Source organism: Anomaloglossus baeobatrachus, chromosome 8, assembly GCF_048569485.1.
Source record: "Anomaloglossus baeobatrachus isolate aAnoBae1 chromosome 8, aAnoBae1.hap1, whole genome shotgun sequence".
NCBI lineage: Eukaryota > Metazoa > Chordata > Amphibia > Anura > Aromobatidae > Anomaloglossus > Anomaloglossus baeobatrachus.
In genome coordinates, this window is record NC_134360.1 from 243,897,386 (window position 1) to 243,924,628 (window position 27,243).

Sequence of the window (27,243 nt, forward strand, 5' to 3'; positions counted from 1 at the left end):
AGTCTTCCTCTAGTCAGCACTTTTTTGTTTTTTGGGGGGGGGGGGGGAGATGTTCTCAGCTTTATTTCCCTCTCTCCTTTCAGAGACTTGTTGGCATTTTGATGGGCGCCTGTCATCAGCCGGGGCTTCTCCCCAGGGAGATCCTTTTGAACTTTCGCTCATAACATAAATCAGTGGCTTCGGCTCCTGGGAGGAAATATGTGTCTTTATAAACCCTGTACCTTGAATTCTGTTATGTTCAATCTTGGATGAAGTTTTAGTAATTTTTGGCAAGGAAAAGTGCTGAGAAAAGGTTACGTGCCGCATGGATCAGTTTTATTACTAATACACTGTAGATCCTGAGATACATTAGGACCGTGACTGTAAATGATTTATATATAGCTGAATATTTCCGCGCTGTTCAGACCTTGTGACCTCCAGCTCTGATTTATAGGGTCGTATATCATAGACTCTCGTGCCCATTAGTTGTAGGGAGCATTCACTTCTGTTTTCCAGTTCAGACACCATGATTAATTATTGGTTTGCATGCGTCTCTCAGCCTGACTCCGAGACTCCAGGTATCTGTCATCCCTGTCAATCAATACCGTGTATTGAAGTACATGGAGAAGCATTAGCAGAACTCTGACATGTAAGGTTGGACTTGTCTCATCCTGCTCCTCGGTGGTTGATTTCATTGTAGGTTGGAGGATCGTTGTGTTCCATGAGGCCTTATAATATATTCCCACAGTCCATGGCAGGTCCAAAAGCTCGCTGTACATATTGAATTGCTGTCATAGTCTGTATTTACCTGTCCTATTGTTAGTCTACGCTGACTGAAGAGGCCGATGAGCGGTAACGACCTCTTGCTAATTAGGTGATGGATACATGGAAACTTTGCTCTCCCGACATTAAAATCACATGCAGCTCTTCTGTGGCGTACTGATACATAACTATTTTTTGGTCATACGATTTAAAGGGAATCTTTCACCAGGTTTTTGCTATGTAATCTGACAGTAGCATGATGTAGGAGCAGAGATTCTGATTCCAGTGATGGGCCGCTTTCTGCACCTTTTATATAATCCCGGTTTTATCTGCTGCAGTTCTACCAGTTCTCTAAATTCTGAGCTGTGTATAAACCTGCCCACACCACTGATTAGCAGCCTTGTGTGTGCACTCTGCATAGGCAGAAAGCTGCTAATCAGTGCTCAGGGTGGGGTTATACAGAGCTCATGAATATGGAACAGGTTTACCAGTCATGTAGTGATCTGCTGCTAAGGCCTCTGCCACACTCACGTGCAAATCACGCACGTGCCGCGAGACACTTATTTCCCCTGCGTGTTGCGTGCAGGTAAGTACGTGTCTCTGGTACGTGCGGGCCACGTGTTTTCTACGTGTGCTATCCGCGATAGCACACGTAGAACCGGTAATTTACATACTCACCTGATCCTTCCTGCTGTCCATGGTGCTGATCTTCAGTCTCCAGCTCTGCCGTCTCCCCGCCGCCGCTGCTGCTGCTGGCAGGCAGTGAAGTGAATATTACATGAGAATAATGAGCGGCGGTCAGCAGCAAGAGGCAGCAGCGGCAGAGACAGGAGGGCTGGAGGTGAGTTAAGGCTAAGTGCGCACGCTGCGTTTTTTTGACGCTACGTTTTTGTGCGTTTTTGGCCGCTAAACACGCACAAAAACGCACCCGCGTCGAAAAAACGCATCAAACGCATGCGTTTTCACCGCGATTTGGTGCGTTTTTGGCTGCGTTTTGCTGCATTTTTGATCTCTGCGTTTTGCTGCGTTTTTCCAATGCATTGCATGGGCGGAAAACGCAGAAAAACGCAGGAAAGAATTGACATGTCCATTTTTTTTCAAGCTCAAAAACGCAGCTTAAAAAACAGTTGTGTGCGGACAGCAAAAATGAAAACTCATAGACTTTGCTGGGGAAGTAATGTCATGCAGTTTTGAGGCCAAAAACGCACCCGAAAAACATGCAAAAACGCCGCGAAAAACGCACTGTGCGCACATAGCCTTAGGTTTTGTTTTTTTTTCTCACTGACACGTGTGTTTTCTCCGGTGCGTGTCACATGGGACCGCATCCACACTACACCCGTGCTGCGGGAGAAAACACTGACATGTCAGCGCTTTGAAAAACGCACACACGTACAAACGCACACGGACACACGTTCCATGTGGTTTTAAGTGTGTGCCTGCTACAATAGGGTAGCATTGCTTAACGTGTCTCCGTGCCACCGGTACGTGCAAAAATTGACAAACATGTACCGGCGGCACGGATGTGTGTCGCAGGCCTGAAAGTGTTATTTTATGGAAACCACAACACCGTCCAGCCCAGTTACGGTAAGTTCACATGTCCAGTAATCATCAGTTAGAACAGATCTGTTAGCAAAAAAAAATGTGCAAAGACACAATTTTTTTTTTCAGCCATTTTTAAAAAACTAATTTTTGCAGGATCTGTTTTTTAACATTGGAGTCTATGGAAAACGGATCTGTTAATGAATTGCTATGCTATATGCTTCCATTTGAAATTGATCCAATAAGAAAAAAAACTGATCCTTTTACAAATGGAAGAATAACAGACGACTAAATATCAATCAGATCCCGGATCCGTTCTCCATAGACTCCAATGTTAAAACAAAATAAAACAAAATAAAAAATAAAAAAATAGATCCTGCAAAAATCATTTTTTTTTTTTTTTTTTAAATTGATAAGTGTTTGCACAGCTTTTTTGCCAACGGATCCGTTCTGATGGATTATTTCTGGACTTTGCCTAAGTGACTCAATGCTGGAATCAGGGTCTCTGCCCCTGCATCATGCTGCTCTCAGGTTACATAGCAAAAACCTGCTGAAAGATTCCCCTTAAGGGTTGCAAACACCATCAGACACTAGAAACCCTGGTGACGTGCCTAGGAATTTGCAGTTTCACCCAACTTACATGGACTCCTTTGCTGAAAGTCTTGCAAGAGTCCAAAAATCCAACAGACTTGGATTATTTGTGACTGTTGCATCTCATTGCATGTCCACACAATTATTCTGCAATGCCACATTGTCCATCAGCTGGAGATCCCATGTAGTCGTGGTTGAAGCTCGCTTTGTGATTGTCACGCAGGTAGGCCGCAAACTATAGCTTGCTTTAATATTCGGAAATCCAAGCAGTAACCAGCTCAGCCATGTAAATGGAGGCAGGGGGCTCTGAGCAAGCCCACATGCATATGACATGTGCACGAGGCGTGCCGGGCCGGGGGTATTTCATACATGAGCGGATTTTTCTGCCTGATGTGGTAATTGTAGCTTCCTCTGACTATTTTATTAAGCTTTAGGCAGTCTCTGTTTGATGCAAGAAAAGACTGAATCACTTGACCTATTTATAAGTCCGTAATATACAGCAAATTGGAGAAGACGCGTTCTGCAGCTTCCCTGCACCGGGGCCACATACACCCCGTATGTGAGGATCACAGGGTCAGCGAGGGAGACGGGGGGGGGGGGGGGGGAAAAGGTTGCAGAACGTTTCTCAGTTTCCTCTCCAATTTTGGAAGCGTTTCGAGGCGCAGATCACCCTCTCTCCCGTGCACTGCCCTTCTTTTGGGGAATTGACTATGGGGACGTTTCGGTGTCAGTCACTGGTTTGTTACCAGCCCCTCTTCTCATCTCCTGAATTGCACTGTTAAAGCTCTTTCAGTAGTGACCTTGCTGCAGACACACAAATGACTTGTCGCTTTGCTGAATTTGGCATTTTTTTGCCATCGGGGTTTTTTATCATCAGCACAGCATTTTATTTCCCATAAAGCACTTCAACTGCAATGATTCATGGGGAGCAGCAAGCAGATTTTTAACCAGCGGGCAAATAAATCTCAGTGGAGCGTGCACTGGAGCACCAGTCAGTCCATGGTGTCTGCTGGCAGCCCTGGGAATTCCCACCGGTTCCCTCGTCGGGGACAGCACACCGCCGCGTCTTCCGCAGAATTATTGTTCTATGACAAGGTGTTGGCATTCAGCAGAGAACGTTACCAGGAAAATAGATAGAAATTGTCCTTTTTTCAGCTTTAGTAACTCCTAAACCATTATGTCTCAAAACTTTAGCACGCACTAGTCACATGGGACAATGTAAAATGTGTCTCCGCTTGTATATCATTTAGACGATCTGCGCCAGTGTATGTGCGGTGTACCTGCTCCTGGAAAAGAGGAGATGCGGGATCGTTCACAGCCACGTTTAGGGTGAGTGCACACTTTGCGTTTTTTCTACGCAGATGTGTCACAAAACTTGAAGGATTTCCCAGTACCAGCAAAGTGAGATTCCTGAAGTCTCATGCACACGTTGCTTATTTTTTTCCTTGCAGATTTCAATCTGCAGAATGTTTATTTCTTGCACAGTTTGCAGATTTCACTTAAACTAATGAGTGGGGAATAATCAGCAACAAAACCACATGTAAAAAAACAAACAAACAAAAAAACAGCATATTTCCTGTTAACACATCAGAATTTGCAACATTTTTTTTTGCTGCAAATCCTGAACATGTGCACATACTTTAAGACTGTGTTCACACGCCGCACACAAAACCTGCTCTCTTGGTAGTAAAGAAGTTGCTTACGAAAAGCAGTTTTGCTCCTTTTTTTGTTGTTTTTATGACTTTTTGTTGCAGATTACATGTGTTAGTTATTTTGTCTACAGTACACATTTAAAGGGAACCTGTCACCAGATTTGGTGACTATAAGCTGTGGCCACCACCACTGAGTTCTTACATACAGCATGTTAGAATACTGTATATAAGAGCCCAGGCCGCTGTGTAGAAGATAAAAATCACTTTATAATACTCTCCTAAATGGTCGGTGCGGTGCAGACTGGTCAGATCGGTGTCTCTGTTCTCCAGTGTCGGCGCCTCCTCTTTCACCCATCTTTGTCCTTCTTCTGAAGCCTGGGTGCATGATGTGTCCTATGTCATTCACACGCGCCGGTATTGAGGTCCTGCGCAGGCACACTACAATGCTTTGATCTACCCTGCTGAGGGCAGGTCGAAGTGCGCCTGCGCAGGACCTCCAAAACCGACCTATGTGAATGACGTAGGACGGTCTATGCTGCAGAAGTGTCTCGTCAATGAATATGCATCATGTGTCCAATTCCAGGATTGCACAGGGGTTAGCATTGGATAATGCTGGGGTTTGTTTTTTGTTTTTTTTAGCTGAAGAAACTTACACAGATTTTGTCTGTAATTCTCCTCATTTTACAGTTTACAGTGACGGCAGCTATATGCCCGAAAATGGTAAAAGACAGGGCACATGGTGACATAGTCTGCTCTATTATAGTCAATGGCCCCAATGGCGCATGCGTCCGAAACCCGTTTTGCGGGGGTGTCCAGACGGAAGCTCCGATGGGACCACTGAACGTAGGTAAAAACGCAATGTGAGAGGGCCCTTATCATAATGATGTATAATAGTTTTCCAATATGTCCATAAAAAAATATTGTCTAATTTTTTTCCTCAAGCTGTCCAGAAAAATTAAAAAAAATCAATTTGGTGACCCTGCATAATGCACTTGTGTATGCCTTTCAGGATCTATGGAGAGCAGGGTGACTATACTAAGAATCCTGCAGATTTTGGGATCGTTATGGTGGCCATTAATGAAGTTCACTTTGTATCTGTTACTTGTGTAGAAATCACAACACAATTATCCAAAAATGGAGGCGAGGCATCTCGTACCCCAGATTTCCGTTGTTCTATCCATTTTCCAGCGTTTTGCGCTTGCAGTGGGCGCACGTTAAGTATTTCCAGCTGCTCGGCACGTGTTGGAGGGTAGAATTACTGATTGCTATCATCGGGTCTGTGGAGTTTACTACAAACAGAAAGCTGGAGCAAACGCTGTATCTGCCGAGGCCAGGGCCATATTGTCATTAATGGGAACAGTGTGAGGAGGCGAACAGCCTGCAAGGAGCCTGCGAGCCTGTAACAAGCAGATCTTAAGCTGCCTTGTATTAGCAGTGCCAGGCACTACCAATTGGATGCCTCAGTAATCCAGCTCTGGGATTTCGCATAGCTTTCAGTCAGTTGGCCTTTGTTGTATTTCCAGAGGATTTTTTTTTTTTGTGCTAAAACCTCAGTTCTGCTTACGCCGAGTGCCTGGAAACGTAAGCGCTGTCCTCCAAACACCTCCCACCCCCAGCATCTCTGCTCTCTCCAGCACAAGACGTGGGCTTAAGGTGTTCACCTTCTTCTTGCAGTCTGCTCGTCCCGATAAAGCAGAGCGGAACCCGGAGATAGCGTATAATAAATAGATTTGTCTTTTGGCCTCCATGCAGATGGATGTTCTGCAACTGGAGCGCAGCAAGAAATTGGTTTGGTTTCTGTGTAGGCAAGTGCCTGGAGATAGGTTATAGGGAATCAATGGTTGAGACTATGTCCGCACGTTGCTTTTTACCTGCTTTTTACCTGCTTTTTCAACTGCAGCGTTTAATGCCAAAATGGTTGTGTTCTGCTTTTCAAGCAAAGTCTATGGGAATTTGGGTTTCTAGACCGCACTATGCAGTTCAAACTGCAGCCTTTTTGTTGCAGAACTCAGCTTTGCAGTGCAAAACCCAAATGGCAAAAACAATTGACATGCTGAGTTTTTGAGCAAAGTTCTGCAACAAAAAGGCTGCAGTTTGAACAGCATAGTGCGGACAAGAAACCCAAATTCCCATAGACTATGCTTGAAAAGCAGAACACAACCATTTTGGCATTAAACGCTGCAGTTGAAAAAGCAGCAAAAAAGCAGGTAAAAAGCAACGTGCGGACATAGCCTAACAAGAAAATGGTGTATTGGAAAGTTTTATAGTTTTTCCCCATTTCTAAGATCTCTGCATGCTGACAGTGAATGGATACATTCTTCTTGTTGTCCAGAGGCTGAAAACAAAACATAACAACCAAATATCTCATCTGAGCTTAGTTCTTGCTGCGATGTAGCCGTCAAGACTAGTTTTTCCTCAATATTTTAACATCAAGTAACCCATTCATCAAATAATTGACATAAGAGTACCCCTGAGGGTGTGATCATACCCTATGCTACACAGTGAAAGTACCTCTGCTGTACTGAGCATGTGCAGCACAACAAAAGTTTGTTACATTGTGTCAATGCAGGTAACAAAGTTTAGGCCAACTAAATGTAAAATTACACCCAAAACTTTTTTTGTGAAGCATAAATTACTGTTCACTCCAGCGATGGTGAGAAATGGCAGCATAAAGTATGTAAAAAAAAAAAAAAAGTTGCAGATTTTCTTTATTGTAAGGTAATTAAGTTCACATGTCCAGTAATCGTCCATTAGAATGGTTCCATTGGCAAAAAAGTTCTGCAAACCCAACTTTCTTGTCTGTTTTGCAAAAATTGATTTTTGCAGGATCCGTTTTTTTAACATGGGGGTCTATGGAGAATGGATCCTTTATCTGATTACTATTTGGAGGTCTGTTTTTCTTTCATTTGTAAAGGATCCCTTTTTTCCTTAGTGGTATCAGTTTCAAATGGAAGATAAATAGCGATCAGAAAACGGATCTGTTTTCCATAATTTGGTTGCTATTTATCTTCAATTTGAAACTGATCCACTAGGGGAAAAAAAGGGATCCTTTACAAATGAAAGAAAAACGGACCTCTCAATAGTAATCAGATAAAGGATCAATTTTTTTTAAAAAACGGATCCTGCAAAAATCAATTTTTTTCAAAACTGACAAGTTGTGTTTGCACAAAGGATCGCTGCTAGATCCATTCTAACGGATGATAACTGGACATGTGAACTCAGCCTAGTCTTGTTTTTATTACTGAACGCCTCTTTTTTTCCAGCGGTATATCGGCATGTTATCTTTACCATCTTCTAGGCCTGTTTCCATGAGAAGGTACTGTGGAAGAGAGCACAATAGGGTTTTACCCGTAAGGGATGTCAGACAAAGAAGGATTCCGGTACACTCACCTTTTCAGGTTGTGACAGTCACAACCCCTATGTAGCACATCCAATGGTGGTATCAGCCGCGGCCCCGATACGTAGCGTATGCAGTATGACATAGAAGGAAATCGGGTATATACCGCGCTGATACTCAGAAGTGTATTAATATGATTCCTTTATTGTTCGTACAGGTTTACGCGTTTCAGAGACATCCATCTCCTTCCTCAGGACATCAAAGGAAGAAAATTGTTCCTTTGATGTCCTGAGGAAGGAGACGGATGTCTCTGAAACGCGTAAACCTGTGTGAACAATAAAGGAACCATATTAATACACTTCTGAGTATCAGCGCGGTATATACCCGATTTCCTTCTACGTCATATTACAGGTCTGTTTCCATGAAACAGACCATCCTCGTATCGTAGACCTGGGCCGACCTGAACTAGCTGCACCCTATACGCCTAGGTCCGGGCAGATGTTCCGATGCAAGAACGGACAATCCTTCCTCAGGTCATGGATTAGTTGCAATTCTACAAAAATGTATCAAACTTGCTTTTCACGTCGTCCGTAGCATACATTTTCCAGGAGCTGTGAAGTGATCCCACTCCTCATATATACCCAGGATGCACTTCATAGGTTGTATATAGCTCTGAAAGAAAAGGTCAAGAATGACAGCTTCTCCTTGTCTATCTAAATGAGCAGAAAACATGAATATTTCTTTGTCAGGAATGGAAAGCGTGTTTGCCGGTGTGCCTGCGAGCAGGATGGAGATCATTACCAGCCTGCCAGTCTATACTGTGCTATGGATCAGTACCGCGGGGCACTTACGGTACCTCTCTCCCAGGTGCCCTATTCTGTGCCTATGGGGCGATGCCGAACTTTTCCTCCGATCTCTTCCTTCCTCTTTCTCCTATACATCCTTGTAGAATTGATACGTTCTCTGCGGAAATGTTTTCTGTCCTGCCCGTCTTTAAAAATAAACAGCATGAAGATCAACGAAAATGGCAGAGAAGGAAAAACAATGTAAACGGGAGAGGAGGGGGGAGTTTGTTTTTGCAATTTATTTTTTGGCAGCGGCCGAAATTACAGTTGCTTTCCCTCCTAAGTGCTACAAAGTGTTTGTGTTGAATCAGATTCTAATGACACCAGGTGTGCAGATCGCGGAGCTCGGCGCGTGGAAAGATTGTAAAACCTGCTCGCTGCCTCCAGACACAGGCAGGGCTGGAGAACGGAGGAAGACGGCCGATCCCTCCCCAATATTACATCCCTACACCTCAAATGTGGGAAGCGGCTTCTATTGACACCGAGAGACTCGGTCGTTCCATGTCACGTTATTATCCAGTCTCATGTCCCCGAGTGCTGCACTCACAATCTCATCTCCATTTTCTAAGGGTACTTTCACACTTGCGGTTTTTTCCTTCAGTCGCAATCCGCCGTTTTGGAAAACAGCACAATCAGTAAACGGATTCCGCTGCTTCCCATAGACTTGTATGGACGACGCATTGTGACTCATGGTCCTGCGTTGCATCCACCGGCCGACGCTGCGTTGCATCCGCCGGGCAGAAAGAACGCAGCAAGTAGCGTTTTTCTGCGCTTCCCAGAGCGACAAAAAACCCGCAATGTGCTGGATTCCGTCGGCGTCCGTCATTTTTATAAGGGAAGCCTATGGTGGCGGAATTTGTGAATTGACAGATTCCTGTGACGGATCCGTTTTTACACAACTGCGCATGCTCAGTTGACTAAATTGCTGAAAAAAAGGCTACAACAGATTCCGTTGTTTTGCAAGATCCGTCGCATCAGTTGTGCCACTATATGCAACGCATCCGTTACATCCGTCACACAACGCAATGCGGATGCCGCACGACGCAAGTGTGAAACTAGCCTAAGGCCAATTTCATAGGAAGCCGATAAATCCAAATACAGTTTATGTAGAGGATGAAACTGAAGGACCCAAAGGAAATCCAAAACCACGTGGAGGACATGGAAATGTTTCAGAGAGAATCCATGGGTAACATTTACACCTCGAGCCCCAGTGCTGCAAAAATATAGCGAATATTAAAAAGTATGGTTCTCCAAAGCACAATCCTTCAGCGGAGGGAGGCGACCCCATGTGAAAATCTTTCTCTGCCGTGAAGCGTTCTATATATAAGTTTAATCTTTTCTTTTTTTATACTTTCTATGGGAACAATAGACTTTAAGTTTGAACGCCCTCAATGATAACCATTTGTATGTGGGCCCAATATATGATGAATTTATTTGTCTCTTTTATATTGTCATGGCGTTGCCTTAACTTTGAGAAATGTACTTTTGTATCGGTATTCAGGGAGGTTTTAAGTGCAGTGGGATGAAGATTACACATAAAGGGAAGCTGTCACCAGTTTTTCGGCCTATAAGCTGCGGCAACCACCAGTGGGCTCTTGTATACAGCATTCTAACAAGCTGTATATAAGAGCCCAGGCCGCTGTGTACAACATAAATACTTTCTAATACTTACCTAAACCGGTCGCTGCGGTGGATGTGGCTCGTCCTCCGGTGCCGCCGCCGCCTCTTTCGGCCATCTTCGTCCTCCTTCTGAAGCCTGTGTGCATGACGCGTCTACGTCATACACACTCGCCGGTCCCGCGGAGGCGTCCTACAATACTTTGATCTGCCCTGCTCAGAACCTGAATGCCGGCGAGTGTGTATGACGTCAGACGCGTCATGCACCGCGGCTTCAGAAGGACGACAGAGGCGGTGACAAAGATGGCCAAAAGAGTTGGCGCCGGCACCGGAGGACGAAGACTCCCATCTTTGCCACATCCATTGCAGCGACCAGTTTAGGTGAGTATTATAAAGTGTTTTATATGTTGTACAGAGCGGTCTGGGCTCTTATATTCAGCATGTTAGAATACTGTATATAAGAGCCTGGTGGTGGTGGCCACAGCTTATAGGGCAAAAAAACGGTGACAGGTTCCCTTTAAAGAAACTCTGCCTCCTTGAGTTAATAACATCCTAGCATATCTAGCTCTCTGTTGGTTGATATCTGATTTCAGGCATCGGCTAGTAAATTTGGCGCTTGCACAGATCAGTGGTCTCCTGTCTTCTGCGCACTAAGAATGCTGAAGAGCGTGCCTTCAGGAGAGCAAGTTAGTGCACAGAAGCCAGGAGACCGCTGATTTGCGCAGGTGGGCGAATTACTGATTGGAGCCTAACGTCAAATGTACACCATTTATGGACCAATAGAGGTGAGGGAGCTGCCAAGACTATTCACGAAACTCTGCCACCTGGCGGTATGAAGTGCTTATCCTGTCCACTGGGCTTGATACCTTTTGCACTGCATTTAGCTAAAAACATGGGTGTGCAAAGATAGATGGCTAGAGGGCTAGAGATATAGATGGCTAGAGAGATTGTACAGTCATTTCATCAAATAAATAATTTAATTAAATGAAACAAACAACATGGAGTTCTTCCTATTTTTGATAACCAGCCAAAGTAAAGCAGGCAGCTGGGGGCTTTTATTGTCAGGCTGGGAAGGTCCATAGTTATTGGGCTTTTCCTAGTGTAAAAATAGCAGCCACAGAAGTGACATATCACACTAGATGCACCAATTCTGGTGCTTTATCTTGGCTCTTCCCGATTGCCCTGTGCGGTGGCAATAATGGTGGGTTATGGTAGTTGGGGGTGTCTTATAGACTCCCCTCCATTACTAATGTCATGGAAGGATGCCAGCTGACACGACACAGCTGTCATTAACCCCAACTACCATTGTTCTGATTGTCATCGCACCAGGGAAATCAAGGTGAAGCACAAGAATTGCTGAAGGCTGCTATTTTTAGGCTAGGAGGGTACCAATAACCACGGTCCTTCCCAGAATATCACCTCACAGCTGTCTGCTTTAATTTTGATAGGTATCAAAAATGTGGGGACACCACATCCCTTTTTTTTCTTTTAATTATCTCATTGCTTATTTCACAGCTGTAAAATCTATCACCTTTGCACATGTTTAACACATAGAAACATTAAAGGGAACCTGTCAGGTCCAATATGCACTCAGAACCATGAGCAGTTCTGGGAGCAGTTCTGCTTGTGGTTCTGGGTGCATATTGGACCTGACAGGTTCCTTTTAATTTCTTGAAGGCATTTTCATTCTGGTCCATGCCACTGTCCCATAGACTTCTATTGAACCTTTCATTCGAGCTGACGCCGAAAAAACGAACATGTCTTCGTGTGGATCACATGGTCCTTGTGCAAACCTTTAGGTGTGAAGATCAACAAAGATCTTAATGGTTATGTGTATGAATGTGTCTACAGGGCGGGTGAAAACTAACTCCACACGGCCATGTGACCCGGCCTTAGGCGGGCTTTACACGTTGCGACATCGGTAACGATATATCGTTGGGGTCACGTCGTTAGTGACGCACATCCGGCGTCGTTACCGACATCGCAGCGTGTAAACCCTAGGAGCGACGATAACCGATCGCAAAAACGTGAAAAATTGTAGATCGGTGACACGTCGCTCCATTCCATAATGTCGTTGCTGCTGCCGGTACGATGTTGTTCCTCGCTTCTGTAGCACCACACATCGCTGTGTGTGAAGCCGCAGGAGCAACAAACATCTCCTTACCTTCGTCCACCGGCAGTGCGGAAGGAAGGAGCTGGGCGGGATGTTACGTCCTGCTCATCTCCGCTCCTCCGCTTCTATTGGCCGGCCGCTTAGTGATGTCGTGGTGACGTTGAACGCACCTCCCCCTTGAGGGAGGGATTGTTCGGCGGTCACAGCGACGTCGCCGACCAGGTGTGTGCGTTGTGAAGCTGTGGTAGCGATAATGTTCGCTACGGCAGCTATCACCGCATATCGCATGTGCGACGGGGGCAGGTGCTATCGCGTTCGACATCGCTAGCAATAGCTAGTGATGTCGCAGCGTGTAAAGTACCCCTTAGACTGTCGACTGTACCTGTTGATATCGACTGGTTCAGCCATTGGTTGTCTAATGTGTATGGGGGGCTGTTAGTATAAATGCACACAGGTCATCTCCACAGCGAAATAGCGAGCAGAAAAAGAAGTTCCATATTTCATCATAGAAATAAAGAGCATTTTCCTCTTATTTTACCTTGCGTTGCAGTGAAATCTGCAGCTTAAATTGACATGCTGCAAATTTTGAAGCTTCAATGACTATTTATTTTATTATTTAAATATGTATTTATTTTAATTCTGTTAGTTTTCACTTTTTAGCCTGTGGATGAGATTTTGGGAAATCTAATGTAATATGGATGGAAAAATGTGCTTTGCATATATTCTCTCTCTAATATAGATATAGATATGTGTATGTATGTGTGTATGTATATATATAGATAGATATATTATATCTATCTATCTATCTATCTATACATTATACCCTTACTGTGAAGTGGGCAACAGCACGGGGGTCTCGGGTTCAGTTTTGTACATGGAACCATTTCCACTTTAATTGGCGTGTCTCCCTATAGTGCCATATTGCTTCTGGCGGTAAGGACTTATGCGGGCTTTACACGGTATGATCTATCGTGCGATTGCACGAGCGATCGTACCCGCCCCCGTCATTTGTGCGTCACGGGCAAATTGCTGCCCGTGTCGCACAAAGTCGTTAAACCCCCGTCACACGTACTTACCTGCTGAGCGACCTCGCTGTGGGCGGCGAACATCCTCTTCCTGAAGGGGGAGGGACATTCGGCATCACAGCGACGTCACACAGCCGCCGGCCAATAGAAGCAGAGGGGTGGAGATGAGCAGGACGTAAACATCCCGCCCACCTCCTTCCTTCCGCATAGCCGGCGGGAGCCGCGGGACGCAGGTAAGCTGTGTTCATCGTTCCCGGGGTTTCACACAGTGCGATGTGTGCTGCCTCGGGTACGATGAACATCCTGCGCAAAGTAAAACACACGATTTTTTAAAAATAAACGACGAGTACACGATTCACGATTAGTCACCGATTTGCGATCGCTCATAGGTGTCACACGGGACGATCGCACGATAGATCGTCTCGTGTAAAGCCCGCATTAGACTGTCAGCTCCTGGGGAATATTATTATACATTTCCCCAGTGGCCTTCTGTAAACTGGTGCTATATAAAGCCGGCTCAGCCCCGCAGAACTTCATAGGAGCCTATCCTGGTGCCACTCGTAAAAGACTTGTTTCTTAATCCATTTTCTGGTTCTGCACAGTGTTCATCTGCTTCCGGCTGAATATTTTATAAGTGAGGCTGCCAGAGGAAGGATTCACAGTCTTCTGGGGACTGTGGGTTTGATTTGATTATTTTTTTTCTTCTTTTTCCCTCTTATCTGTGTTTAGTGTCTAGTTAAACTTGTAACAGCCTGTTAATGTGTGGATGGATTACTTACAACAGGATGAGTGTGAAGATCCGCAATCCCCAGAGCAGCAGCATCTTTATAGCGGTAAATACAAGCAAAAAAAAATATCTGCGTATTTATCCATGTCCTGAGGACTGGGCTCGGTGCAGATCGTGATGGCGGCAGCTGTGACGTGGAGGAGATTGTCACCTATTCCCCTCTGTTGTATCCCTCTCCGTCTTAGTGCTGTCTTCGGGCTGTCGAGTCGCAGGGGAAGCTTCTGAAAAGAGCGTGACCTCCTCCAAAGCCTTTTACCATCCGCTATTACTTCAATTTTCACACTATTGATCCAGTCTTATGCGATTTCTTGGAATACTGAATTTCAAGGGTTTTATTCTTCCCGGAGAAGGCTGGGCCATTCAATCAAGTGATCCTGCGTTACTGTGACAGTGGTATCTAGACCTTACTGTGACCTCAGAATGTGAAATGCAGTATTTTTTGTTCATGGCGTTATGGGACCTGTTCAGCCATATTATAATTATTGATTTATCAGATACCAACATCTCCTCCAGGAGTGATGTGGGCACCACCTTATATCTGCTCCATAATAAAGGAACACGAAAGCTGAAGTCTTTATCATTAAAAGAAGTGACATTAATCTAGTGTTCCCTGCTATCAGCCATTTCAACTTATAAAATAGGTTGCCAATAATCTTTATTAGGAATCCCACCTGCTCCCATGATCACCACTTTATTACTTTATTTCACAAATCTGTAATGCTGAGACATGTTGGTGGGATACCGCTGGCGGACAGAAAAGGGCCCTGGTGCAAAAAATCGTAAATGGGCCCTTTTGCAGTCCAATAACTTGTCAAAATGCACAATCCACCAAGTTTGGAGGTAAAAGTGGGTCCCCTTACCTCTTGTGCCCTTGTTCAGCTGCACAGGTTGTACCAATATGTATGCCACTGTGGGGAGCATCGCCCGGCCCGTAGAGGGTGGGGAGCATCGCCCGGCCCGTAGAGGGTGGGGAGCATCGCCCGGCCCGTAGAGGGTGGGGAGCATCGCCCGGCCCGTAGAGGGTGGGGAGCATCGCCCGGCCCGTAGAGGGTGGGGAGCATCGCCCGGCCCGTAGAGGGTGGGGAGCATCGCCCGGCCCGTAGAGGGTGGGGAGCATCGCCCGGCCCGTAGAGGGTGGGGAGCATCGCCCGGCCCGTAGAGGGTGGGGAGCATCGCCCGGCCCGTAGAGGGTGGGAAGCATCGCCCGTAGAGTGGTATTGTGATGTCCATATACATTAACTTAATTTCTGGACGTGTCTATTTCAGATTTGCCATCTATCTACTGTGTAGGGAACCTCCTGACTCCTCCAAACAAATGAGAACAGAGGCCAACCGTGTTAATTTCAATGCTCGTTAGCTGCCAACCGAGGTGTCGGGAAGTCCCTTCCCCCATACAGAACACATGGATGGCTAAGCTGTGTGTATGGAGGAATAGGAGTCGGATAGATGGAGGTTAGCTGAACAAGGCTATGTTCACACGTTTGGTTTTTTGCCACTTTGTGCCGGCACAACCTGCTCTTTTGGCAGTAAAGCCGTATTTTTTCTGCATTTTTACTGCAATTATGTTGCAGATTACTTGTCATTTCTCTGCAGTACATGTTTAATAATGTTAGTTTCATTCACCAAAAAGCAGCAAAAACGCATGGTTGCATTTTTACACTTTTTCTTTGCTTCCTATGGTGAAAAAAACTGCTGGAAAAGATAACATGAAGCAGTTTCCAATTCAGTCACAAAAAAGCCATGAGATGTCTGAAATCACAGCTTTGGCTTGTACTGTAAAAAGGAGCTTTTAATTTAAATTAAAAAAAAATAAAAAAAACACAATGTGTGAACATAGCCTTACTATCTCCAATCTATTTTGTATGTACGGCCAACTTTACCTATTGTATATTTTACCTGGGAATACATTTGTATCGATTACTCCACATATCAGTGATCCAATGTGAGCAAATGTAAATGCCTTTATATTTATTAAGTGCACAGTTTTAGGAGCAGGTTGGGAATATTTGTGAATTTCATTTTCCTGTCGCTGACATTAGTGATGTCCATTTCCATTATAATCCTTCACTGACTTCTCTATATCAGGAATGCTGAGAACTTTCTCCTCTGTGTCTCCTGAAGCAAGCAGCATGGCACTGTACTGGGATATGTGCCAGTGCGTGGGGGAGATTCAAAGCAACCTGGCTCCGGCATGTCTCCACTACAGACCACAACCAGCTCTCCGGCCGTGGGAGGAATGGCGTTGATGTAATGCTGCACTTTGCTATTACCTGTGGTTGCTAAATTGCTGAGTACACCGTTCGATGATGGACGTCAGAGCCCAATAGACTCTCACTTCCCCGGGACTGTCCTCGGTTCATTATGGGCAGATCCAGATTAACTTGATGCACCAGGAACTGTTCCAAATTACATTTCCTGTCTGGAACCTCCCATGTAAACTCTTGCGTTTGTCCATTATATTAATACTTCTCAATAGTGGGTTATACATTACAGGAGGGACCTGATCTCCCTTCAGTCATAACTTCTAACATGACAGATAATTAACGTTTGGCCGTAGATATACCAACTATTTTTCTAAGCAGATTCAAAAGCTAATCTGGAATGATGGGATGGCTTGTAACGCTCATAACTCTTACAACTTCAGTTTGTTTTGCTGAATCATATTTTGCATAGTCTGTGTAGGAATGTTATAGGACAGGTAGTTCTTAATGTCAGATCTAGAAAGTCTGCAATGGCGAAAAAGGGTTCCCTCTTGGGTTGGCCCTGATCCGGGTTCCTTCTTGGGTTGGCCCTGATCCGGGTTCTTTCTTGGGTTGGCCCTGATCCGGGTTCTTTCTTGGGTTGGCCCTGATCCGGGTTCTTTCTTGGGTTGGCCCTGATCCGGGTTCTTTCTTGGGTTGGCCCTGATCCGGGTTCTTTCTTGGGTTGGCCCTGATCCGGGTTCTTTCTTGGGTTGGCCCTGATCCGGGTTCTTTCTTGGGTTGGCCCTGATCCGGGTTCCCTCTTGGGTTGGCCCTGATCCGGGTTCCCTCTTGGGTTGGCCCTGATCCGGGTTCCCTCTTGGGTTGGCCCTGATCCGGGTTCCCTCTTGGGTTGGCCCTGATCCGGGTTCCCTCTTGGGTTGGCCCTGATCCGGGTTCCCTCTTGGGTTGGCCCTGATCCAGGTTCCCCCTTGGGTTGGCCCTGATCCGAGTTCCCTCTTGGGTTGGCCCTGATCCGGGTTCCCCCTTGGGTTGGCCCTGATCCGGGTTCCCTCTTGGGTTGGCCCTGATCCGGGTTCCCTCTTGGGTTGGCCCTGATCCGGGTTCTTTCTTGGGTTGGCCCTGATCCGGGTTCTTTCTTGGGTTGGCCCTGATCCGGGTTCTTTCTTGGGTTGGCCCTGATCCGGGTTCTTTCTTGGGTTGGCCCTGATCCGGGTTCTTTCTTGGGTTGGCCCTGATCCGGGTTCTTTCTTGGGTTGGCCCTGATCCGGGTTCCCTCTTGGGTGGGCCCTGATCCGGGTTCCCTCTTGGGTGGGCCCTGATCCGGGTTCCCTCTTGGGTGGGCCCTGATCCGGGTTCCCTCTTGGGTGGGCCCTGATCCGGGTTCCCTCTTGGGTTGGCCCTGATCCGGGTTCCCTCTTGGGTTGGCCCTGATCCGGGTTCCCTCTTGGGTTGGCCCTGATCCGGGTTCCCTCTTGGGTTGGCTCTGATCCGGGTTCTTTCTTGGGTTGGCCCTGATCCGGGTTCCCTCTTGGGTTGGCCCTGATCCGGGTTCTTTCTTGGGTTGGCCCTGATCCGGGTTCCCTCTTGGGTTGGCCCTGATCCGGGTTCTTTCTTGGGTTAGAACCCGGATCAGGGCCTTCTTGGGTTGGCCCTGATCCGGGTTCCCTCTTGGGTTGGCCCTGGTCCACATTGGTTATATGAGAATGGATAGGATGGCGTGTATGCAATCATACACCCTCTTTCTGCACCACAAGATTTGGGTGAAGTTTGTTTATACTTGAATTGAGGGGATAGTTTTGCAGTGGGAAACCCTCTTTTTGCATGGTCTTGTTAGAGGTCTACTTAAAGGGGTGACGAGCGGTGAAATGCCTCCCACAGCCCAGTCACTCACGGAGACTGGGGCCAGTCTCGGTGATGTTGGGGGTCACGCAATGGGGATGAGCAGTCCACAATAGTGCCACTCACAGGCACTATTGCCAACACAAGGTATATGAGAGAGGCCTTGTTTCTCAACATTATATCAATGTGGCTTGGAAAACTAAGTAGTGAACTACCCCTTTAACTAAAATTTACAAGCTCCTGTACTTTTTTGTGAAAAGTTGTTTTGCACACTGAGATAGTTCAGTAACTCTGTACTCTTAATTATCGCGAGTGTTCCAGTTTTCCACAGTAATTTGAGAATGTGACTGTACGTCCAATGGGACCTTTTTGCTTTTTGCAGCATAAGTTTGGCTCATGTTAAAATAAAAAACCGTTCAAATACACAAACGTGTCCCATAATCCTAGCCGGTATCCAGGAAATTGTAACCTATAACAGGAGAGGAATTTGGAGACTAATCGTGGAGTGAAATCCTTCTTGGCCGCTCGTACAGAGTTTGCCTGGTATATATTATGTAATGAGAATAACATTTGGAATATAATGGTCTTCTGGTATCTCTACAAAGGCTGTTAGTTTTTCCGTCAAGTAATTTAGCGTCACTTTTGGCACGGAATTAGGCTTTTAATTGGGTTAAAGAGGCGACGTCAGGAGGCGCAGGTCAGTTGCTTTATTATATTGGGCACAAGGAGACAGAATCAGGCTTAGAATATGTTACATTGCAGTTTGCTCTGGCACATTCACCTGATACGTTATAATGAATATATCGCAGGCCACGTCAGTATTTGATCAGTGTTTTACATCAGTATTTGTAAGCCAAAATGAGGAGTGGGTGAGAAATGCAGAAGTGGTGCCCGTTTCGATTTATACTTTTCCTCTGATTGGTCCACTCCTGATTTTGGCTTACTGAACGTGTGAATGTGGCCGTATAGTCCGGACCAGTTTTAGGGTGTGACAAACTAGGTAACTGAATACGGTTCTATTTTCTAAGGGGCTCCATTAGGACAGGAGCCTTTAAGACCATCTAGTTTATAGCAGTGTATATTTGGGGGATTTCAGCATTTGGTCTTTTTCATGCAGTTCCATTAAGAAAAAATTACCACCTATTGACTGGATAAGTGATAATGTCTAGATATAGATAAATGCAGCAGCACCCAAAGTGCCACGCCGGTCAGATGGGAGACAAAAGTGCCCCAATCCAGCAATTAATGGGGGTCTGAACGCCCACACTACTGATTGCCGGAATGGGCACATTTTGTCTCTCGTCTGAATGTAGTGTCAGTGAGCACGCTAGACTCCCTGTATATTCATTTTCTATGGGTCTGCCTAGTACAGTGCTTGACTTTTTCCAGCAATCTCCTAGAGGGGAAAAGTGGAGTAGCAGTCAAGCTTTCAGATGTTGTCCCTGGTGGGATTTGAACTGAGGACCCCAGCGCTGAAAAGCAACAGTGCTAACCACTGAGCCACCCTTCCTACAGTGCTAACCACTGAGTACTACTTCCTATAGTGCTACCCACTGAGCCCTCCTTTCTATTATGCTAACCACTGCGCCCCCCTCCCTTCCTACAGTGCTATCCACAGACCTTCCACTTCCTATAGTGCTAAACACTGAGCCCCCCCTTCCTACAGTGCTATCCACAGACCCCCCCCCCACTTCCTATAGTGCTAACCACAGAGCCCCCTTCCTATAGTGCTAACCAATGATTTACAATTGCTACAGTGCTAACAACTGAGCCCCCCTTCCTATAGTGCTATCCACAGAGCCACCCTTCCTACAATGCTAACCACTGAGCCACCCTTCCTATAGTGCTATCTACAGAGCCCCCCCTTCCTACAATGCTATCCAGAGCCACCCTTCCTACAATGCTAACCACTGAGCCACCCTTCCTATAGTGCTATCTACAGAGCCCCCCCCTTCCTACAATGCTATCCACAGAGCCATCCTTCCTACAGTGCTATCCACTGAGCCACCCTTCCTACAATGCTAACCACTGAGCCACCGTGCTGCCCCTTATTACTGAGATTGCACAATGATGTGATCGCAGTAGAGTTGCAATGATATATGTCGTCGTTGAGGTACATAAGTTGTGACGCCGCCAGAACTATTGATAATGTAATTCCATATTTCTCTTCCTATAGATATTGACAGACCTGACCGTCCTACGCTTGCGCCATGTTTCCAATAAGCCTCTAAATGTTCTCTATGTATAATACAAAGTGTTTCCATTTGTTGTGGCCTGGTAACTTTGTGTCCGCTCCCGGTGGTCCATCCTTGTGCCAGAACGCCTTACATTTTGTTGCAGGGAATGAGTTCATATAAAAGTGATCAGTCTTTGTACATGAATAATAGAATGAGCCTCCTTCATTAATAATGTTTTCCTTCTGCTGCTCCCCAGGAAATCATGGAGCGGAGATGACAGTACGACATCTGTTCATCCATAGATTGTGGGGGCAGGGGTGGTGCGCCGTGGCCTCATATATTTTATCTTCCTTAGGTTACACTTCCACGTTGAATTTTAATGATCTTTTTAATAGAAAATGGGAACAAAACAATCAGCTGAAGGTGTAGCCCCTCATTACTGTTCACTGGTTATCCGTATAGAAAGTAAGGCCATGGCACAAGCAGATGGTTTGCAAAATCGAGCTCTGTATCTGAGGACCCCGGGGCAATCGGCCTTGTAGGAGATCATCAGCTAATTGCACTATGTGGACTATGCACAGACCTTGATACATTGCATAGAATCCTTTACTATGGACCTATTGGTGTGGAGCTCGGTGTAGCTCATACATGGGGGGGGGGGTCTTCTTGGAACATCTGTGCCTCTGGTATCGGATATTGTAAGCTCTGCTCCGAGCGGATGCAGCTGATGTGTTTAATGGAATCTGTCATATAACCAGGAGTGGTCAACAAAGGCTGGATCCGGCCGTCCAATGTGACAGACGATGATTGATTGACAGAGGGGTGTGCAGGTATATAATATTTATTCACTTACATAGTGCTATTAATTCCACAGCGCTTTACATACATTGACAGCACTGTCCCCATTGGGGCTCACAATCTAAATTCCCTATCAATTTGTCTTTGGAGTGTGGGAGGAAATCGGAGAACCCGGAGGAAACCCACACAAAGACTTGGGGAACCTACAAACTCCTTGCAGATGTTGTCCTTAGTGGGAATAGAACCCAGGACCCCAGCGCTGCAAGGCTGCAGTGCTAACCACTGAGCCACCATGCCGCCCTGGTGGACAGGATTCATAGGGGACAGTACAGGGCAGTACAATCTTTTGTGACCATTCCACCAAATCCTAAATTTCCCACAATGGACACTGCTAGCTTGGCCGGATATTAGACACCGTACTTTTTTCTTAATCCAGAATGTAATCTATTTCTCTATGTATATTTTTAGATATTCTTATTCCTTGTTACATTGTTGCTGCACATTGTGACCGCTGTCCTCTGTTTTATGCAGGAGTGTGTCTAAAACCAGTATCGCCGGATGTATTGACCACCTTACAACAGGCCTGGAGAGGAGACCGCTTTTAAATATGGTGCCTTACTCCCCCCAGTCCAAGCTCATCGTCCTGGCACTGCTCTTCTTCTCTGCGATCATCGGGACGGAGGCAGACAGTAAGTTGCTGGATTCACTTCTGTTACCTTGTTCTGAATTTTAAAGGATATGTCTCATGTTCATAAATGGATAAAATTGTAAAGTACTAGTATATACAAGCAAGTTTGCAATTTACCTATTATTAAAAATCCTCTTCATTTTAATAAAGGGATATTAAATTTTATAGTGTACAGCTTGTTACGTCTCTTACCAGACACCCTGCAGGCCTAGCGTGGCCGGGTTCCCTTGACAAGGAGTACGTGTCGCGCTGCTCTGAAGCTGCCTGAATCCGGCGACCTTCAGTCCCCTCCGCACGTACCTCTGCCAGTGTCCTGAGAGAATGGTCTGCTCCATTGGTGTGACCATGCTGCTGGTCCGAACTGTCAATCTTCAGCAGCGCACTGCCCCCAGCTAGGCAGGAAGCCCCTTTAGGCCATGTGCACACGCTGCGTTTTTTTACGCTTTTTTTTTTTTATGCAGTTTATTTCAACATCTGCATGTCTCTCCTGAAGCCAGCAGTCTGAGATTTCTGAAGTGCTGTGCCAACGCTGCATTTAGTTGGTGCCAGTGGCCGATGTAGAAAGGTCGGAGGTTGGAGCTGGTGTTTTCTCTGTCGTGTAGTAATGATTGTAAAGGCGGTTCATGTGAGCCATCGATGGATTGTCCCTCACTCTCATCGTAAAGTTTATATTATTCTCAAAAGCATTGGGATGTACTCCTGACCGGCGACAAAAGAATAATCTTTCATGCCCACGTGAAAGATACTAACCGCAACAAGCAAGAGTTTTGGTTACATTTAAACAGGAGTGACACTCTGCAGTAAAGGAGGAGGGAGCAGACTGATGCTGCGCTGTGACGCTGGGCTGTGACGAGCGGTGAAACGCCACCCACAGCCCGGTCACTCAGGAAGACTGTGGCCGGCCTCAGTTGACGTGACCTCACCGGACATCAGAGGTCACATGAAGGGGGTGAGTGGAGCACAAAGGCGCCGGTCACAGACACTGTTGGCAACACAAGGTATATGAGAGAAACTTTGTTTCTCAACATAATATCGATGTGGCCAATAATGAATATGGGTGAACCACCCTTTTAACAGTCAATGCGTTGTCCGTGTGCAGACACAGCACACTGACAAACATTAGTTCTTGCTGCCAAAACTGGCCACTGATTATTTCCCATCTATTTTACGGACAGGGCTAGTATCCGTAGCTGACAGCTCCTATACACCCATTCAGGATGCGGGGCGCGCACAAGGCTGCAAATGGACCTCAATTTTTTGTATATGACTGGTCTGACAAAGCCAACATGAACCTATGCTTTTTAATACTTGAACCCTCTGAATTGTGCACATACGTACATACTTTCGCACACTAGTATGGCGCATATCTGTACAACCTCAGTCTCGCTGATTTATGGGCTTCAGCTGTAGTTAGTATTATACAAACCTCCCAACAATGGCCTCTTATCTAAAAGTGTATTATTTGCTTTAGTAAAGCATCTTCGTGCTGTTCTTCCCATTGAGCGGGGCCTTTGTTCTGCGGATTGGAATAGCTTGCAGCTTGTAATATGCTGTATAATATAATTATTTTGCATCATTATTAGGCTTTACTGACTCATCCGTCCTTTTGTATTGTTTTGTATTTAACATGAATTAAAACTGCTTAACGTACCCGCTTGGACAGTGTAAATCCACTGGCGTAACCGGGACGGGGCAGAAGACAAGTGGCTCTTCATTGTGAGTCTGTGCTGGAGAGGGCCCAAGACTTGAGACTATGGTAATAATGAACTGGCGGGTGCTGGTTCCAGCTCTGTGCTGCGGGAATTCATGAATGAGGCTGCTGATCCGCTCCATGTAATAACATGCTAGTGCTCTAATTGTCACCCCAGATCCCCACTATTAATTATAAAATGTTTTATCAGAGAGTCACAAATACATTCTCAGTACGGTCACTGCTGCGCTATTCTCAAGGATTTCACTGCTGCTCCCTAATAGATGGTTTGGCCGCCTTTAGTGATGTCACCGTTCCTCTCTAATGAATGGATAGGCTGTAGTCTCATTGATGTCTGATCTCTACTAAATGGATGGTTTGCAGTTTCCGTGATGTCACCACTATTCTCTAGTGAATGGATATGCTGCCTTCAGTGATGTCACCACCGCTCTCTAGTGAATGGATAGGCTGCATTCTCAGTGATGTCACTGCTCTCTAGTGAATGGATAGGCTGCATTCTCAGTGATGTCACTGCTCTCTAGTGAATGGATAGGCTGCATTCTCAGTGATGTCACTGCTCTCTAGTGAATGGATAGGCTGCATTCTCAGTGATGTCACTGCTCTCTAGTGAATGGATAGGCTGCATTCTCAGTGATGTCACCGCTCTCTAGTGAATGGATAGGCTGCATTCTCAGTGATGTCACTGCTTTCTAGTGAATGGATAGGCTGCATTCTCAGTGATATCTTTGCTTTCTAGTGAATGGATAGGCTGCATTCTCAGTGATATCTTTGCTTTCTAGTGAATGGATAGGCTGCATTCTCAGTGATATCTTTGCTTTCTAGTGAATGGATAGGCTGCATTCTCAGTGATATCTTTGCTTTCTAGTGAATGGATAGGCTGCATTCTCAGTGATATCTTTGCTCTCTAGTGAATGGATAGGCTGCATTCTCAGTGATATCACATCTGTCCCCGCTGCTCTTTAATTATTTTACTTTCTTGATAAAACTTAGATCTCTGTAAATTAGCAGAGTTATAACCATGTTCGCTGACGAGCTGTGACAACTTCAAGGGTGGTTGTCATCAATAATAGATAAAAGAAGCAAAATAGACAGAAGAGCTTGGTGGATCTCATGAGCAGGTGATAAAACAGTGTTAAAAGTTGGATAAGATAAAGCCCCCCACCCCCCAGAATAGGTGTATACATGTGTATAGGTGTCTCCTGATCCTTCCTTGACAAGATATAATAATAGTATTTATTCATTTATATAGCGCTATTAATTCCACAGCGCTTTACATACAAAGGCAACACTGTCCCCATTGGGGCTCACAATCTAAAGTCCCTATCTGCATGTCTTTGGAGTGTGGGAGGAAACCGGAGAACCCGGAGGAAACTCACACAAACACGGGGAGAACATACAAACTCCTTGCAGATGGTGTCCTTGGTGGGATTTGAACCCAGGACCCCAGCGCTGCAAGACTGCAGTGCTAACCACTGAGCCACCACAAGACTGCAGTGCTAACCACTGAGCCACCACAAGACTGCAGTGCTAACCACTGAGCCACCACAAGACTGCAGTGCTAACCACTGAGCCACCGTGCCGCCCAAGATGATATTAGAGAAAAGCAGGATCGGGCGTCTTTATATTACAAGAAACAAGGCCATAACCGCAGAGCCTCTGTCATGTCTCCGCCGCTGCACTCACCCTGAAAACTGCAAAATATAGGAAAAAGTTTCAATGGGAACTTGGCCTGAAAGTCAATTCTGTTTTCTGTCTCTGGCTAAACCTGTTTTCCATTTTATTTTCTAGCGTAAGCAGTAATATTATATTACGAGAATTGAGTCTCCGGTTTTATTGTTGCAATGCTTTATCTCCTGCATGTAAAATGCCCATTTGCATTCAGAAAGCCTTGAAAACAACGCCGCGTCATTCTCCTGACTGGTTAATTGGATAGAGACGTGACTGAACCTACCGCTAAATAACAGGTTGATTTTTTTTCTCTTTTGCGTTGGATGCTCGAAAAAAAAAAGAATCCTCATAATAGAAAATAAGAAAATTGGGTCCGTTTTCCTGGGTGACCTGTCAGTCTGTCTGTCACGGTGACCGTAAGCCCATTACATCTTCGCTCAGCTGATTCCCTCTGATTGTTTTACACGTTCCCTCCAGGTCAGCCATATCGTGCTTTCGGGAACGGTCTCCAGGAGCTTAGAGAATTTCATTTCTTCTCCAGTTTAAAAGCAGAAAAGAAATGTTTAACCTCACCCCCCCCCCACCCCCTATTTCTAGGAGATTACCAGAGAATATGTCACGTCTCGGGAATCAAAACCTAAAAGAAGGTGGCATCGGAGCGGCGACGAGGAACTCAGCGTTATTTGTTTTAGATTGGATTCAGTGTTTAGCTTTCAGCTAGAAACTTCCCATTACTCCTCACCGGTCTGGATGGCCCTTGGCAAAGACCGAGCTCTTAAGTGACGCCTACTCATCCTTGGCCCATCTTATGCCCCCGTCCTCACCGTATCCACTCGCCAACGGTTCCAGACAAGGGAGGCTTTGTGCATTTTTGGTTGCCGTTACACTTAAAACCCGCCCCGCGCTCATCAACTGTAAGAAGATTTCCTTTTAATAGAGATGCAAAGAACTGTGCTATTTAATTAAATGCGCCGCGCACAATTGAAGTGATTTCCGATCTAGGGAGAGACGCGCATCTTATACGTTCTTATTAAATATTATTTCCACCTCGGGATGAAATTCACACTAGACAACACATTGCAGACGCTTTAAAGGGCCCTTATAAAAAGAGCAGCTGATATAAATAAGACTGCGTATAAATGCTTCTACAGCCATAATTGACTGATACCAGTGAGAAATGGATCGCATTGAGCTACGTAGCAACTACTGCTCCAACCCAACTACTGACGACCTCTTCTCAATCATTGTTTCCCCCAAGTAATGCAATAACTAGGGATGAGCGAATGTATTTGCCACTATTCGGTATCCGACGGATAACAGGCTATTCGCACCATTCGGTATCCGACGAATAAAACTTTACCCGCTCCGATACTTTCAGTTTCATTTTGGACTTCCTGGTGCTTGTTTTCCAGCCTCCAGGGCCGGCGTAATCCACACGAGGTCGAGAGAGAGAGACTGTGCCCGTACTGTTTCTGCCTTTTCCGGAGTCACCATAGCTAGCCGTTAGGTCCAACGTGAAATTATTCTGGTTTCCCATAGACTAAAGGGGGCTTTACACGCTACGACATCGCTAATGCGAATTCGTTGGGGTCACGGAATTGGTGACGCACATCCGGCCGCATTAGCGATGCCGTTGCGTGTGACACCGATGAGCGATTTTTGCATCGTTGCAAAAACGTGCAAAATCGCTCATCGGTGACATGGGGGTCCATTCTCAAAAATCGTTACTGCAGCAGTAACGATGTAGTTCGTCGCTCCTGCGGCAGCAAACATCGCTATGTGTGACGCCGCAGGAACGAGGAAGCTCTCCTTACCTGCCTCCCGGCCGCTATGAGGAAGGAAGGAGGTGGGCGGTATGTTCCGGCCACTCATCTCCGCCCCTCCGCTGCTATTGGGCGGCCGCTCAGTGAC

The 27,243-nt window shown here is 45.8% G+C and overlaps 1 protein-coding gene across 20 annotated transcripts in view; it reads left to right on the plus strand.

The window, feature by feature from the left end:
* PTPRF (protein tyrosine phosphatase receptor type F) overlaps positions 1 to 27,243 on the plus strand; it is a 1,173,234-nt gene that overhangs the window by 870,450 nt on the left and 275,541 nt on the right. For all 20 annotated transcript variants that reach the window (XM_075320465.1, XM_075320466.1, XM_075320464.1 and 17 more), the window contains one exon: positions 21,797 to 21,954. In XM_075320465.1, coding sequence (XP_075176580.1) covers positions 21,873 to 21,954 — 82 coding nt within the window. In that variant the 5' untranslated portion in view covers positions 21,797 to 21,872. The remainder of the gene's footprint in view (positions 1 to 21,796; positions 21,955 to 27,243) is intronic.